Below are 17,740 nucleotides of genomic sequence, written 5' to 3'. Positions count from 1 at the left end.
GTTATCTCAGGTATCCTCATATAAACACATTAACCTTCAGACTGAATGTATTATAAAAGAGTTCCTTAATGACTCAAAATTTCTATCCAAATAACATGAATATGACTCAGAGGTAAGAAATTAAGCTATACAGTTGAGAACTGCCTCCTACAAAGTACCACAGCTAAACTTTATGCCAGCCTGATTAGGTTTTGTAAATGACTCATTTTGTCTTCAACCCTTGAGGTCCAACAGGAAATTTTAGAATCGGCATTGAACACTCTGAAAGAAGAAGGAGCTGTGTAAATTACAGGAGTAAGTTGCCATTTTCTTTCACATGTTTACAACAGCAGTCAATATCTCTCTTGTACATGGAGTCAATCTGGGATGTATGGATTAACCCTAGAAACTCCTGAGCTTCAGAAAGAAACCAAAGATTTGAGCGAGGAAACTGGGATCAAAACCCCTTCCCTACATTTGATGCTTGTACTGTAAATGCTGCTATTTTAAAACAAGTTAGATGTTTTGACAGTCTTGATTCATTGGGATAAGCCATGCTCTGGCAATTCATATCAGATTTAAAAGCCTCATTTTTTCAGTGCTCTGATTTAGGTATGTGTAAGTTTTGCTTGCAGAAAGAAGGATTTCACAAAGAAGTTGCAGGTCAAATGAGGAATTATCCACAAGGTTATACAACAGCTGAGCAAGTAGTGTTTGGACCGTAACTCTGGATTTAAGTGTCTCAATTCTGCATCTGATGTCTTAGTCATTTATTGGCTCTAATTTCATGTATTTGGAAGGAATTTTTCCCATGGGAGGTTTCAAAAAGTCTGCAGCTAGTTGTTCTTTGGAGATTCTGGATTCAGATGGTGCTGATGTAATTTTAAAAACATTTAAACTCAGTTCAGGCTATACTATTAGAAGTAAAAATTGTTTCAGCAAACAAGATGTGCTCAGAACATGGTGACCTAACAACCTGTAATAAGGTCCTCAAAATACATACTAAATGGAGGGAAATGGAGATGCCAATTCCCCTTGCCAGTGACACCCACTATTCTCCTGTAACATTGTATCACACACTTATTTTAAATACATTAGTAAAGAATGCATTATACTTTTTCAAGCAACAATAGATGAGAAAAAAATCAACAAAGTTATTTGTGTTAATAAAGGAAACCTTTGAAGGATGATTTGATGGTGCCCTAGGAACTAATGGTGCTGACTAGGAACTAATTACAGCTGCCCCTCCGGCCTTGGGTTTGCTTGCAGGGAGCTTCTGCTTACCCGGCTCTACTGCAGAAAACAGAGATACCGCACAAGCTGCTGCTGCCTGAGGGGTGGGAGGGTGAGTTGGAAACAAGAGACAGAAAGTGTTGCCATTCTCTTCAAAGTGCTGCGCTTGGGGTATGTGTCCATTCAGTAATTGCACAGGAGTTCGGTCACAGCAGGATTTTGTGATTACACAGCTTAATTGTTCCTGCCTATTATGAAAGGCTCTTTGTTTTTGCCATTTGTCTTTCATATGCATCCACACTTTCTATTATGTTTCCGCTTGCTTGTCCCCTACCAATTCTTCCAGACTATTATTTGCCATTTCAATACACTCCGCCTTGCATGTCTCTGTTTAATTTTCTCATGTCTCTGCTCTTTCAGTTGTTTCTGTCTCGGTAGCTCTCACAACCTGCTCCCCTACTTCTAATTCAGCTCCCACTCACTGAAAACCTCTCATGCTGATTTTACTTAATACAGTATAATTAAGGGTAGGGTTTTTCAGAGGTACGGGCATACGAGGATGGACTTTTCACGGTGAAAGCTATTTATTAAGCTTGTTAGAAACAATGTTAAAATAAAGGTGGCTACAAACACTCCAGGGTAGACACCTTTGACAAAAGTAGACAATGGTGGCCTCTGTGAGACCCCAGCAATGAACATGTTTTAAAATGTCTCCCTCCCTACTGCTTGGTTGAAGGGTGGTTTGCCCCACATAATTTTTATTCCCTCTACTTAAAAGTGAATAGGTGGAGGTGGACTGAGTAACAAACAAGATACAGTTCCTGAATTGCCTAAGTCTTCAAAAATAGCATATTATTAAACAACAACCCGAGAGTGGTCAGATGCACTGCTACAGTCAGAAAAAAAAAGTACTTAAACTGGTTATTTGTGTCAGGGACAGCAATGCTGTGTTCATGTGTCACTTACTATGCCTTTGATTTAGGCCTCCCTGGACACTAATGTTTAATGGAATTTGAGGAATTGCAGATGGCTTCACAAACCACTTCTTACTCTGATGAAACAAAGAAGGAATAATGCAAAGGGTAAAAATGCTTTCACATCCTGCTCTCATCAGAATATAATGGGAATCATGTAAATAAAGAAAACAAATCAGCGCCTCGTTCACCCTTCATCAACTACCTAACAACTTGCAGCGAGTTAATTATATACCTTTAAAATGCGTGTACAGGAGAAATGATTCAGAAACAAAGCCTCTGTAATGAGAAAGGACGGCACAGAAATACTGACTCAATACAGGTAAATTTAAGCCTTTAAATCTGACAGTACTGAAAGAATGTGCGGCATGAAATAGTGAACTGTTATCAGTTTTATGCTAAGCATTTAATAATCATTAATCTACAATGATTGATCTACATTTGTTTTTTGCTACTATGCTTTGTAACTTCTGTTCTTCACTTAAAAGTGAGATAAGGGTTTACACATTACGTAGAAGAATTGAATGCTAAATTGATTAAATATATTGAAGAATATCAAGCAATGATTAATATTAGGGTGAGTTACTTTCACATTTCTAAATACTTAGGACCCATGCAGATCAGTAGCTCAGGCTCAGTAAATACATTATTGCTATGACCAGCAGCACAACATGGACTTTATACTGAGTTTGCAAATCTTCTGGACTTGTCAGGCTTTGCTGAGTTTGCTTTAGCATTCTTGCATCTGTTTTACTTTGCTTACCTGTAACAATAATCTCATAATGATCAGGAGGTTTTTCTCTAATGTACTGACTGCCACACTGGTGACCAGTGCTAGGCACAAGGACATGAGGAAATGGAATGGAGCTGGATCGGGGGAAGTTCAGATTGGACATAAGGAAAGGGGAATCACTGGAACAGGCTCCCTGGGGGAAGTGGTCACAGCCACAAGCCTGCCAGTTTTCAAGCGGCATCTAAACAACTCAGCCACATGCTTTAGATTAGGTAGTCCTGTGATGACTGGGTCCCTTTCAAATTGAGATAATCTATGTTTCTTTGTTTTACTTTTTGGTAATTTTTATGTAATGGTGGGATACAACCATAATACATAGTAATAAGTGATAATAAGGAGTTGATAGAATGAAATGTTTATTCCCTTATCACAATAATGCAATGCAGGGGATTACAGTGCTGGAATGACAGGAGTGAGAGGAGGCGCAAGATGACACTGGAAACTTTAGGGCTGTAAACAAGTCACTGTTGGTCAGCTAAAAATACACTGACCTGGGGAGTTGAGAAAAGCCAGTTGCAGGGCCAACAAACAACTCCTATCACACTGAACCAAACCATCTAAAGGCATGTGGAAAACACTGAAGGGTGAACAAAACACCAGGGAAGTGAATGTTAGAAGTTGTTATAAGAATTTTAGCTGTCTATTATATAGACATAGATTTTTCCCCCCTAGTAATAGCATTGTTTTGTTTTTTTGGTTTTTTGGGTTTTTTTGTTTTTTTGGTTTTTTTTGTAGTTACCAAATCTGAACTAAAAAATCTTTCATGAACCTGTCAAGAATTTACCTATGTGGATAACAGACCCTTGACTTTGCAATTCACGTTTGTTTTCTTCTTTCCTATGCGTAAATGTGAGTTTAATAACTGTTCCTTGAGGAATCCAACACAGTTTACCTATCATAAGTTATTGATATATATTGATATATTTTCTGGCCTTCAAAGATTATGCTATTTTCACTGACTCATGATAGGATTTTAGGAATAAATTTCTTGTGTTTTAATTCTTCTTTTTATTCATGATGAATAGGTTACTAGACAGTTTTATGCTCTGTGGCTTGCCTGACCAATTGGAAGTAAAATCTTTATTCTGACCAGACTGTGTTTCAGTGTGTATAAGGCATAACATGAATAGTATGTGATGGTTAAAGGCAGCAGGAGTTAGGTTCCCAGTCATGTAATGAAATGGAGATGTGTAACAATGCAATACTGAAGATGCTGCAATAATATTTTTCCCAGTACAACAGCAAATTTAAGATTTATTGGCCTCTTTTTTGCAACACATTTGATTGTTACCCTTGGGCCACAAGTTCTTCAAGCCACAGCTGGATTATACACAGTGTTCATCTGCATTATCCATTAAGCAATGAGACATTTTGATCCTGGGCCCTTTTTCACTGCACCTTTTCTGTGCTCTGAGGCAGTTTGTTCCAGCCTAGCATTTTGCTCCAAAATGCACTCCCTCAGAGCAGTACACTCAGCACCATTCAAACTTTCATTCTTTTACTATATGGAGGAAGATGGAAATGCCTTAATTACCCTACAGGTAGTTGTATTTGCAAGGATTTTAAGCCAAAGCAGGTCTTGAGTACCTCCCATAGATTTTCTGTGCTCTTAAAATGCAAAATAAAATTAACCTAGAGGAAATGGAACTAAATGTGTTTTTAGCTTAAAGCTTGCTGTTTGAGAGTCTGTTGAGAGTCTTTTAAATGGGTATTGGAGTGCAGAAGTTTTCTGGATTGCCAAGAATGCTTTAATGGTAGTCTCAACTGAAAAGTAATTGAAGAGGTGGGTAAAAAGAGTTTGCTTTTTCTTTATTTCAGTCACAGATGCATCAAAGCATAGAAGGAGCAAAATATTTTCAGTACCTCCTTGTTAGAGTTGAAAGCAAAAAAACTTGTCATTTACTTTTGGGTACCAGTGCAGCTGAAGTAGGAATACTTACTAAAAAAGAGAAAAATAAAATGGTGCAAACATTGATAATGCATCATTTGCAGGTCATAACTTTAGTATTAGCTTTGATAAATTTCACTTTACCCACAACTAAATAAAGAGTAAGAATGGGCATTTCCTGCTAGCTGCTTAGCACACACATGGTTTTAAATTGAAGATAACTGATAAGACATGATTTGATCTTGAGAGGTTTATAGAAAAAATCTTTAATCTGAAAAGTTTTAGCTCAAGAGTTTTAGAGGAAATTGTTTCATACTGTTAGTTTCAAGTGCATGGAAACATTGAGGCACATTCCCCGTAAGGTGCTTCTCTAACGTTACAATTAAAAAGACAATATTGTGTTTTGCAACAATATTTGTAAACAATTAGTGAAGGTTTCACAGTAAAATTTTTACATGAAAGTGGAGATGGTGGATAGCAGTGGCCAAATCCTCTATTCATTGCTGCACAATGCACTGATAACCTACCTGTAGAATCTTAAAGACAAACAATACTAAAATGTGTTAAAGATTGCATTAAATCCCCCCAGCCCCACAAAACAAAGCATTAAAAGCAGCATTTCTGGAAGGTTCACACGAGGCTGGGCATGTTGTTTGGAACAGAGTGTAACAAGAAATTTGATAGATTTTGTGTACATAATTCATGTACCTTGTACTAAAAATAGTCTTAAAGTGGGCCTTCCAATTAAGTTTATTAATAAGCAGTCTACTGCAATGTCTTCTAAGATAGTTGACTCCTATCTCAACAACTACAGAAATATTTTATCTCTGTAAAAAGATCAGATTAAAAACAACTATGCATTCATGCTTTCATAGCTCAGCCTCAAAGTCAAGATCAATTCATTTATGAGTAATTTTTTATTTGAGCTTAAAAATTACATTTTAGTAATAAATTGTAAATATTTGACCGCATGGACTCAGACAGAGGTGTCATCTTACATTGGTTTCCAACAATGGTCTGACTAGAAGTATCTCCCAGCATCTTGTCACAAACTCCCTGAGCTAGACATAGTTTGTATGTGTGTGATAATCTGTAATGAATTTTCCCTGCATGAACTTGCCCATTGACTCTTGAAGGTACATGACCCATGTGGAAAAACGGAAAAACCTCCTTCTTCAGATTATACTGCACTGCACTTGTTATGGCAACTGATAAAAACAGCTAACCACTGAATGAAAACACAAAGCCTAGTGTATCCATGTGCACCAGGCAGGAAAACCCAGGCTCCATCCATGGAGCCAGAGCAGCGCAGGCAGCTCTGCGTGCAGCAGGTGCGGCTGGCAAATCTGCTGCGCTCCAGGGGAAGTCATTGCCTCAACAAAAATAAATCCTGCCTTTCTGTGTGCATTACACTATATGCAGAGTGCAGAACAGCTTTGTACTGAAATATTGAGAACTCCCAGTATTAGGTATGAATAGCCGTAGAGATTTATTGCTGTCCAATTGCAAAAAATGGCCGCAAGAGTAGACTCCTAGTGTATGTGAATCTCCATCCTCGCTGAAGGAAAACACAGCCACTGCAATGCAGCATCCTCAGTTTTTTGGGAGTCAAACTGCAACCACAGGGGCGGAAACAGGCTCAGGCCGAGTGCCATGCCCGGTGCAGGGGCTGTCCTGCTCTGTGCGCGGCGCACGCTGAGCCCGCCAGGCCGCCCGGCCGGGCCCCGCAGCGCCGCAGCCGCGGCCCCTCAGGCGGCAGCGCCGCGGGCTCCGCGCGCCGCGCCCGCGCCTCACGTGATGGGGCCGGCTGCGGCCCGCCCCCCGCGGAACGGAGCGAAGGGTGAGCGGCGGGAGCGGCCGGGAGCCGGGCGGAGCCTCGGGAGCCGGGCGGGCTCGGGGAGCCGGGGCGGGGAAGGGGCCGGGGAGCGCGCTGGTGGAGGAGGGAGCGGGGACGGGCGTGAGCAGAGCGGGCTGCAGGTGCGGCGGCGGGGCCAGGCGGGCGCCGCGCAGGGGGCCCGGCCGCGGGCTCGCGGCTGCGCTCGGTGCCGCCCCTGCCCCGCCCCCGCCCCGCCCCCGCTGCGCTGCGCATGCGCCGGGGCGGGGCCCGTGGGGCGGTGGAAGCGCCGCTCACCAATGGCGGCCGCCGCTGCCTCAGCTCCCCGGTCGGGTGTGGGTTCCTCCCTTCTTCGCCCTTCAGATTACCGCGATAGCTATTTGCCGTGGGAAGCGGCTGCATTGAAAAGAGCCCGCAGAGTGAATAGCGAGAAGCACCGCTCTGTGTGTGCGCCTCTTCCGTTTGTCGGACGCGGTGCGGCAGGCGGTCGTTCCCTGCTGCCGATTTTCCCTTTTTAGTTAGTTTATTTATAATGGTATAACCTGTCCTAAAGTGGCTGATTTTCCACGTGCGGTGCTTGTCGCACAATCTGTTCTTAGTTAAATGGTTCTCCTTACAAAGGTTGCAATGCTTGAAGCTGAAGAGGTTCATCCAGTTCCTAGATATATCTCTGGTGTTCCTACTTTTTTTTTAATGCATATTTCCCTGGAAGTTAGCAAAAAGCTTAGGTAGAAAAAGTGCAGCTGAACAACAAGTAGACTCAAACCTTCTAAAACCTTTTAATTAGCCAATATTCTGTTATAGAAGTTTTACATTTTTTTTTAATATTACCATTCTTGTTCTGTGGAACTGGAATTCATTGAGCGCACCAAGATACCAGAAAATGCAAAGCTGCTTTATATCTGTAAATAACTTTATTGTACCAGCACATTTTTATTTGCTTTTTCTCCCCTAAATGCATATGCTACACATACTTGTTCAGCTAGGAAGAAAATCAATATTGTTAACAAAATATACTAAGAGTGCAGAATTTCTTGACGATTTTCAGATTAAATAATTTTTCTAGAAAACTACAGAATTAAGCTTGATTTTTCCAATATGCAGCTTTATAACAATACATTTTGTAAAAAAAAGTTAGCGTTTTTGACTACTGTATTTGGAAGATTTTTCACGAGTCTTTAATTTAATTTTCTTTTAAAATTAGGTGTTCTTTTATTTAACTTTTATGTTGTAACCAAAATAAATTTTCTTCTGGAGCTCGTGATAAATAACTATACACATGGTATAGTAGTGGGTGATATCCAGATTCCTGAAAATAATATTTTAAGCATGCTAGTAATAATTTTAAGATAGTGATTTCGCAGTCACAGTTGTAATTTTGTGGTGACATCTTTATAAGTTGACCATGGTGCCACAGCTTTCAGCAGTTTCTGGAAATCTACATCCTTACGCTTGTTTAGTTCTTTTGCTTATTCTTGCGACCTGAGAAACTTATGTGACAGTTGAAGTTATCACAAATCCCAGAGTCAAAATCAATATGGTGGGGAATGATGGAATACCCCGGGTCTGCTCTTAACAAGTCCCACAGTGACCTCTAGAGTTCAAGGATAAGACACGAGTTGTTAAAATAAAGGCAATTACTTTTGAAGGCATAATTTTCTGTATTAGTTTATACATTTAGTTTATTACTATCCTCCAGACAGTTGACAGTAAGTAGGTGGCTCATTAGGTTTTACTGCTGGGTTTCATGGGAATGTTCTACCGGGGAGTCAGTCCCAATTTTCCCTGACAGAACAAGGGTGCCCAAAGCTGCTTTTAGAGCAGTAGTGGGAGGACCAGCTATGTTTGTGAAATATGCTGAAAATGGAAAATACCTTTCAAATAGTAAAAGCGTTTTCTGTTCTTCTCTTGGCATCATTTTTTCATACCATAATAAATATTATTTTCAGTCATTATTCTGTCTCTATACTCAGTGCATACTGGCATGTTTTAAAGATTCATAGCTGAGAACTTTGTTTCTTCTATTAATTTTTTTTTATTCATTTGAATTTCCATTAGGCTAGAAGAAACTTGCCTGTTCCATATGAAACTTAGTTCTTCTTAATGCAAAAGCAAAACCTTTTAGAAGAATTTGTTTCTGTTGATATTAGTGTTTGAAGCTGAGTGCTGTTATTCTTAGGCTGTTTATTGAATTTTTCTGAGTACTTATATATTTTGGTGAAAACTGAATATTCCCTTTTTCTGTTGTCCTTTTTGCCTAAGTTTGATTCTGGATAACCACAACTAACATGACAGTTCTATAGCACTTGAAAGAATCCAGAGAGTTGACTAGATGAATGTACAAATCCATTGAAATCCAAAGGTTATACAATTGTTTACTGTAAATATAATTTACAAATTCAGTAAGTTTCAAAGCAACTCGTCATTTATTAAGTCTACTGGAGAGCAAAACATAGCAGCAGCTGGTAGTTGTTTGCAAAGACACTTAAAATTGTTTTAAACAATTAATTTTGGTTGCAGGCATTGAATCCTTTGGCTGAAAGCAATACAACTTTCAGTTGCAAGAAGCTGAACGTGTGTTATGTTGCTCTCTTAAGTGAGTTTCAAAAATTGATGTAATTTAGTACTTTCCTTTATCTACAGTGTATATTAATGATCTTTAGTTTCTTTGAAGGTGCAGGAACATGAATAAGCCCAAATATTGTAACATTTATGTTAGAAGACCTGGTACTCTGCCAGTCGCCGTGTGATAGTACTTGGAAGATATTTCATTACATCTGAAGTTTTAAGTGCTGGGAAAAAAAATCTGATTTGTAACAATTGCTAGTTTTTAGAAATTTTACTTCCTTTTCTAGATGCTTGTGTGTATAAAGTGGAATCCTGAACAACTTGTCAGAACTGAAGGACGGCTGATTAGTTGCCATCCTGAACTAGTTAATTTGATTGCCGAGAGTAACTTTGGTGTACAGCTGTGTTTTCTTCCAGTTTTGCTTATATTTGAAGAGTGAAATGTTTTGTTTGGACATACAACATTCTCCATTAGGGTAAAATTTGTATACTTGGAACACAAAATTAATTTTTAAGGATAAACCATAGGAATTTCTTTCTGGTTAAAACCAACACATCAACCAAGCCTTTGTACATGACACAGATCCCAGTGATGGGATATAGTAATATTTTATTAAAAGAAGAATCACAGTTTTTTCCCCCCCAGCAACAATTCTGAGACTGATTATGTTGATGATTGTTTTGTTTTAAGCTTTTCTATGTAGTTTGTGAGCTAAAAGCTTATTATGGTTGATCTGGTTTTGTCTGCTTATGGGAACTTCTCTGTATGTTACATCACTGAGAAGATTAGAAAAATGGATTTTTATTATTGGTTTTCTATATTGTGGTATACTGGAAAAAGTCTATGTATTTCATAGGGCTGGGAGCTATTACATGGATATTGTAAGTGCTGAATTCAAGTAAAGGCATGAGAAAATGGTACAAAATGGAATTTAAAATAGCAAAGTGTGGAACAAGTGAAATATCTGGGTGTCAGAACAAAGTGACTAATTTAGAGAAAAGAAAAAAGAACAGCAAAGCATACATGTGCAGTTGCTGAAACTGCAGATTAGGTTAAGATTTGCTTCTTGGATAACACAGTAGTTTCCATGACCTGTGATATTTCCAGACTCACAACAGAGGAGTGTTCTTTAATGTCTGTATGGTAGGGGATAAAAGGAGAGTAATATGATGGAGGAATAGGATGAGTAAAACCTGTGCAGAGTTTTTTCAATACGTTAATTGTATAGCCATGTTACCACTATGGTGGAATAATATCAGGATAGAGTTGAATTTATTGAAGGATAAATGAGAGCTCCTTCTGGAACTAGATAGGATTTTTAAATGAAAACTTAAATGCACTGATCTGTATTGATTATTTTTACTGAAAACTTATGGGCTAGTCTATTTTGATTTTTCTGTGGCATTCATCACCATCATGTCCAAACTAGTGCTTGGATAAATATACATGAATGAAATTAACCTACTAAAACCACAGCACACTTGTGCCCTTACAGTAATCAGTGTAATATAAAAGTTATGGAAATGTACAACTAAAATGGGAAATGAAAGTCAGGCTGCATGGCAGTATTTAGCTCTGGCCATGTATCATGAAAGATTGTAGAAAAAGAATGTGTTAAAAAGATCACACAAATTCTTACATCGTGGAGTATCCTGGTAATTGTGATTGTTAAGCCAGGTATAACCTCATCTTCAAGTTAGACCAGTCCTAAAACAACAGCTTTTGTCTTCAGTTTTATGTTTCATAGGACACAATAAAATTTGTCTTATTCATGTGTTGTGGTGGAAAGTCTCCTTTATTTTCAAACCATATATCCTGAATTCTAGTGTGATGCCGAATTCTAGTGTGAATTATAGAAAAAAACATATATTTTGATTGACAGAGAGGTTGGTTGTTTCAATGGATTATTGAGCTATATATTTTCTAGTTACTAATTCCTGAACAAGATCAAATAGTTTATTTCATACTAATGTAGCAGTCTTGGTGGGGCAGTTGTTTTGCATATAGGTTGTAATTCCCTCCTTCCCATTCCCTCACATGTCTTCTTGTAGAAGCACATCAGGGGCCATTCTGTTTCCTTTGTGGATGACTGCTAATGCCTTGTTTTTACAGCTATTTTTCCTATCATACTTCTGTGGGTAATTTTTAAGTACCTAGGTTTGCAAATATATTGTAACCTGGGGCTTTCTGAATTACTTGATGATTTTCTGCAGGCTGTTTGATAAACAGTGTCTTCTAATGTGCAGGCAAGTGTAAGAAAAAATAAACATTTTGTACATAGAGACCTATCTAAATAGCATCTCTGCTCCATATGTTGTCGTAGCCACAAGAGGCTCATTATAATCCCTGGACCTTTTGTGCACCAAATACTTCAGTCTGGATAATGCTGTGCTCCATCTGCCTTAATCTCTGAGCTGCACAATGTGAAATTCTTAATGCTTTGACCTGCTATATGCTAGCATTTTTGATCTTGGATTTTTCTTGTCTATGTTTCCATTTCAAACGAGTTTTCAAGGTTGTTGGTTTGAAGTTTGTCAGTTCTACTGAATTATTCTGTGGTTTTTTGTCCCTAAACCAAGTGTAACTTACAGATGCTGAAAAGGGTATGCATCTCTAAAATATTTTATTCTGGTTTATTTTTTTGTATTTGGTAGTGTTTCTTCCCCCCTCCTGAATCTTTTAAGTGTTGTGACTTGTTGATGTTATTCAAGGTGTCAAACTGGGCAGAGATCCAGAAATACATGTTAGGGAAATTATATTTTTCAGCAAACAATGCTTTGCTTGCCTCACTGATAATGCATTTAAACCTGTGATCATAAACCAGACACTGCACTGTATTTCAGAATTTCACTTCAGAAACATGATACTTTTAAAATCTAGAGATGTTTTGGAAATCTCTAAGAGCAGAATATTATCTTCAAGTGTGATGGCCATCTTATGTTTTCTTTATTAAAAAAAACCCCAAAACACGACTCCAACTAGAATTTTCTCTCTTAATTCCAAGGGTCATTTTTGTGTAATATCCTTTACACCCCAAATTCTCTCTTGTGACTGCAGTAAATGCTTATCACTACTTTTTCTCCTTCTTTTCTCCTACAACCATCAAAATATTAGAAAATACAACACTGCACCTTTTAATCCAGCAGTATTTGTCAGTTGAGGGTTATCCATTCACATGTCCAGTTACTGGTAGAAGGTAGTGCTGCAAATTGCCTTTCTGCTGCCTATGTTCCAGCTCTTCCTGTGGCAGTGCAGGACTACTTGAAGCCCCTCATATGGAAAGAATGAGGGGTAACTTCCCATTCACTGGGAGTTGGGTGTTGAACTATTTTGTCAACAGTTACATGGCAACTCTGCATGTGCATTTATTTGTCTGTGCTTTTTTAGAGGAGAAAGCTTATGAAACAGACCTGGAAAAATATGTGCACTGTGAAGTCAGATACTGATATTTAGTAACTTTCCTTTGTGTTGAAAATGCTTCACTATATGAAAGGATTTAAGGTTAAAGATGGGTTGTTTTTAAATAATTCTTCTCAAATAGTCTGAAATATGTGTGCAGATATTTTCTGTCTTTTGGGAAGAGAGGCTTCTGCTGGCTGGCTCAGTTTGTATTATGGGGAAAAGCTGTCCTTTGGTGCGGGAGGTGGGGAACCAGGAAAAGTTCAAAATGTAGCACATGATTATAAATTAAGGATTCATTGTTTTGGGGAGATGGAACCAGTGGTTTGATCAATTACCAAGAGGAGAAAATTCAGGGCAAGTAGAGAAATCCTTCAGCATGTGAGCTGTTGTTGGTTTTGGTGCCTTTCCAAATTGATTGTTTGTAGGGATGCTGCTGGTGCTTTTTCCCTCTTTTTTAAATTTTATTTTATTTTATTTTTTTTATTGCACTGTGTAATGCTACATGTGTTCAAACCCACAAAAGTAGGACTTTAATTCCCAGTGTTGTCCACAGCTGTTAAATACTGCTGGTGCTGCCTTGTCCAAATGGTGTACTGAGAATGAAGCATTTTGTCTTGGCAGTTTTAACCTGACTTCTAGATTCTCCGTCACTATTAATTATCTTGTAGTTCTAGGAAGCATATGGTTGGTCTCCTATGGTTTGTCTGACCAATTACTTCTTTCAGATTCTAGATTTTTCTGTAGATACTAGCATGGGGCTTCTGCAAGAAGTTTTTAACAAAAGCTGTGTGTGGATTTAGTAGAAAGGATGGGATGAATATTCATGTTTCAATATTAATGAAAAAGAGGTTTGGCTCTGAGGAATTTTAAAAAAGTAAAATTGTTTGATTCCTGAATTTTTAAAATTTATTCCTAAATCAACCATATTGTAGCACATGCATCAGACAGTGTTTTCCTCCTCAAGTTACTCTAAAGAACATGGTGAATTTGTAGTTAAAGTCTTAAAATGGTGTTTTGTGGCTGACATTGCTGTTAGAGTGGAGGACGTCTGAGATGCCAGACCTCATAACCTTAGAAGCCAAGTTCAGCCACAAAACTCAAGATGCAGTTTGAAGTGAATAGGTTGAGAGAAGGGAATTAAGGTGTAGGCAGTGATGCAGTCAGAAGGTAGACAAACCCCTGATTTTTAGAGATTTTATTTTTCTGTGGCATATTTTCCACAGGTAAAGCTCTGCTGATTGAGTCAATAGTCTCTTTTGGTGGGTTGATTTTAATAACAAGTTCTTAAATGATATCTGAGAGTAAGTCCTTATAGCTTTTGTCTTTAAATGGTGAGGTTTTTGTTCTGTTTCACAACCTATTTAAAATTATTTGTAAAAGTGGTTGATGCAAATTGAAAATATTTGCACAAAATATTCAGAAAGAAAATGACTGATTTATAAACAGTGTGAAAGTTTAAACTTATGAGCAAGTTATAGATTATGAAATATTTCCATTTTAAAAATAACTAAAACCCTTCAAAGGTGAATGTCAGAAGTCATAGTCTTAGAAGACAGTTCTTGTCATTGCAAAGCTATTAATATCTATAAAGAATTCTAGTGAAGACTATGCGGATGGCTTACTTTGTAGAACTGAGTTTTCTAAGTTGTAGGGTTTTTGGAAATACAAAGCTCTATCTATGACAGATATACTACCTTCAGTACTATTTCATCAGTGTTATCAGCTTGTATTCTGCATACAAATAGTTAATCACTTCCATGTTTCTTAAAATGCAACAAAGAAAAATTATTAAATTGTGAAATTTTAAATACTTTGTAAGAGGATTGAATGAAACTGCATATATTTATGTTTTCATTATTTTAATTGAAAAATAACTCTATGTTCTTGAGTATAAACACAAGCTAATCTTCCAGGGATTCATTAGGTGGAAGCAGGACTTTAAAAAGACATTTCCAATAGGTGAAGGGCAACATTTCTTATATTGAAACTGCAGTTATGTGAATTAGGCTTGAGTCTGTGCAGCAGTACCTGGACATTCAGCTTGCTTTTCAGAGGTATGACTAATACAATCAAACAGCTGGTGTTTTAGTGCACTTTGTAGGTGTTTTCCAAGCATGTTCTGTGGTCCAAGGCTAAATAAATAGATAGCATAATACATGGAGTTGGAGTGAAATCATCCCATGTGCCATTACATGGCTGCCTTAGTCTGCCAACATGCTTTTAACTTTGTGATGGAGTGGTGAACAAGGAGTCATTGGGTCTTAACACAATGTTAACCCTATGTTACAGGGTGTGTTCCTATGATGTATGTGACAATTTAAACTGATTTTACGTTTGCAGTTAATGCCAGTGTGGAAATCATGCATTTGTGCATTTTCATTTGTGAAAATATTTAATAAAGAGAAGATAATGTGTTGCAAATAGCTTTCCTTTGCTTATCACAATCTACCTTTGGGGGTGAAAAATTAATAAATAGCAGTGTATGGAGAGAAAATTATTTGCAGTGCTTCTTTTTTTCCAAAATGCATTATCAAATTTTGTCTTGTTGCATCACTTTTCTTGTTTACCTGCTACATTGAGTCATTCTTGTCCAGTACTTCTGTTAGTACAGGATCATAAGCTATGTTCAAATTAATTAAAGGGTATATGTGAAGTATCAAGCTCTGTTCTGTAGAATAGACATTTAAGAACTGATGAAGATTTCTGGTTTGTTGGTTTGGGTTTTTTTTTTCATTCTCATGTGTACACTCATTTTTTTTCACTCTGGGTATTGTGAGACTCTAACAGATAATGCATTTATTTCTAATTGTGCTGTGTTTAATTGCTACATGTTGATGTTACTTAAAATTTGTTGTATAACGATTTTTCTCTTTCCTTCATGTTTTTCAGATTATGGCACAGGCTCAGGGTTTGGGGAAGAGATACATTAAAGCCTTTTTTAAAGGTTTCTTTGTTGCTGTTCCTGTAACTGTGACTTTCCTGGACAGAGTTGCCTGTGTCGCAAGAGTGGAAGGAGCATCAATGCAGGTATTGCTGGAAATACTTTTTGTCTGTTAGGAAATTGAAAGGTGGCTCTCCACTGATAATAGCGAGGTGAAAAAATATTTCAATTGCTATTGAATGACATTTTAGTATGGAATAGTTTAATTTCTACTTTATTAAATATTTTGTGATGTGAAAGAAAATATTTTTGAAAACAAAACTCCCCAAAATTCTGGGTCACTAAAAGGAAAATATATGGAGAAATAGTGATAGATTGTTTTGATATCTTCCTAAAAATTTAGAAATATTTGGAGCAAATTTGTCTCTTGGTATTCAATTAATGACTCACAAAGAGGCTTTATTAATATATAGTAGCTACATTATAGTAATCGTATGGCAAAACTGTTCTTACTAATGAACAGACCTGGCACCATTGCAGGGAAGAAAACTGAAAGTGGCATGAGCCTACTATTATTGCTTATGTTTATCAGGAAATAGGTACAAGTTCACTGTTTTAGTTTGGTTATATGGAATGTTTATACAGCATAAGCAAGTAAATATAAATAGGATAACATTTAAATGATAAATAAATACTCATGAACACTGGTTTTTGAAGAAGCTATATTTTAATGTAGATAGAAAATTTCCATATTGTTCCTTTGCATTTTAAATCATATGCACTGCACATTGGTATGCATCACCACTCATAACTATGATGTTTTTTGTTCCAATGTTGCAACATTCCAATTAGCAGAGAGTAAGGATTTGATTCTTGGATGTCAAGCTCTCTTTTCTGATTGGCTTAATAAGCTCAGAATCTTGAAGAGAGGTTTTGCAGCAATCAAGGCCAGCTGCTGGAGTTTGAATTATGCAGAATTTACACGTGGGCTAGAAAATTCAGTCTTGAACCTGCACTTGGCTGATTTATGTTTAATGTTCTAAAAAGCAGGTGGTGGGGAGGAGGAGATGGCAAGATGACATTGTGTCTTTTGTGGCAGTCTGTAATCTGATGTTTAAACTCTGTCAAGAAACCTCAGCAGGCAGCTCTCACATCAAGAACAGAAATGAAAGTAAAATCAGCTTACTGCAGTAATTCTACAATCCAAGGCCAAAAGCTAGGTGTAATGTAAGCTATCTTTGCCTTTTTTATGGAAAGATGACCAGTGAAAGAGAGGAGTATCTCAGAGCTTGCATTTGCTGAGCCAGAAATTTGCACTGAAAAGGAGAGGAAGGGAAAACTCTGAAAAATAGTTTTGTTATCTTTTTACTATCTTCAGACAGGAGAAATTCAAATATATAGCACAGCATCTAGAGAAATACAAAATCAGCCAGATGAGTACAGGGTAATGCAGGAGAGAATTTTCTCCAACAACTCACAGCTGTATTGATCACCAAAAAGTAAACATCTGTACCTGGCCAATCAGTTTTCAGGATACAAAGGAATAGGCCAGCTTTCTAACAGTCAGAGGCATTTGTAGTTGGAGGTACAGAGAGCTTGGAAGGCTGCTGGCTGTGGTGAGAGGACCCAAGGGCCATGTGGTTGTGTAAGGGCCAGATAAGGTAAGATAATGTTGTATGAGGGACAGTCCAGGGTTAGGCAGCTGGGAGAGGGAAAGCTTGGGGTAGCCAGCCATGCAGATTGAAAGAAGGAGCCAAAGCTGTGTGAAGCTGCTGATAGGTAAGGGAATCAGTACAAGTTGCTAATAAGGGAATGGAATCAAAACTAAAAAAAAAGAGGTCTGTAAGGTAAGGAGACAGTTGTACAGAATTAACAGAGAGGCTTCTGAGAAAAAGAGTTAGTGCTGTATAAAGAAAAGGTCTGTAGAAGAAAATATGTTGAGTTCAGAGTTGTATGAGAACAAGGACTGAAGATGAAAATGTGTAGAGTTAAGACTGGTAAGCAATGTAAGTGAAAGGGCTGATGGTGCTGTCAGCCCCATCCATCCTGACTTAGCTGTGATATTCCATCTTTCTATTTTTTGCCTTGGCTACAGGTCTAGGGTCACATGGAGCATTCAAGATGCAGATTCATGTTGGATTTTCTGGTTTTGGCTTTCTGCCTTTGCTTCTGCTTTTTGGGTTTTTT

The 17,740-nt window shown here is 37.8% G+C and overlaps 1 protein-coding gene across 3 annotated transcripts in view; it reads left to right on the top strand.

The window, feature by feature from the left end:
- Positions 1-2,472: 2,472 nt before the first annotated feature.
- IMMP2L (inner mitochondrial membrane peptidase subunit 2) overlaps positions 2,473-17,740 on the top strand; it is a 402,416-nt gene continuing 387,148 nt past the window's right edge. For 2 of the 3 annotated variants that reach the window (XM_079303728.1, XM_079303730.1), the window contains exons 1-2: positions 6,576-6,707; positions 15,562-15,699. In XM_079303728.1, the coding sequence (XP_079159854.1) occupies positions 15,565-15,699 (135 nt within the window). In that variant the 5' untranslated portion in view covers positions 6,576-6,707; positions 15,562-15,564. Of the gene's footprint in view, positions 2,509-6,575; positions 6,708-15,561; positions 15,700-17,740 lie in introns of those variants that run through there. The other variant, XM_079303729.1, reaches the window with a different exon arrangement.

This window comes from Erithacus rubecula, assembly GCF_903797595.1.
Source record: "Erithacus rubecula genome assembly, chromosome: 4".
Classification (NCBI taxonomy): domain Eukaryota; kingdom Metazoa; phylum Chordata; class Aves; order Passeriformes; family Muscicapidae; genus Erithacus; species Erithacus rubecula.
This window is presented reverse-complemented; position numbering and strand designations above follow the sequence as displayed.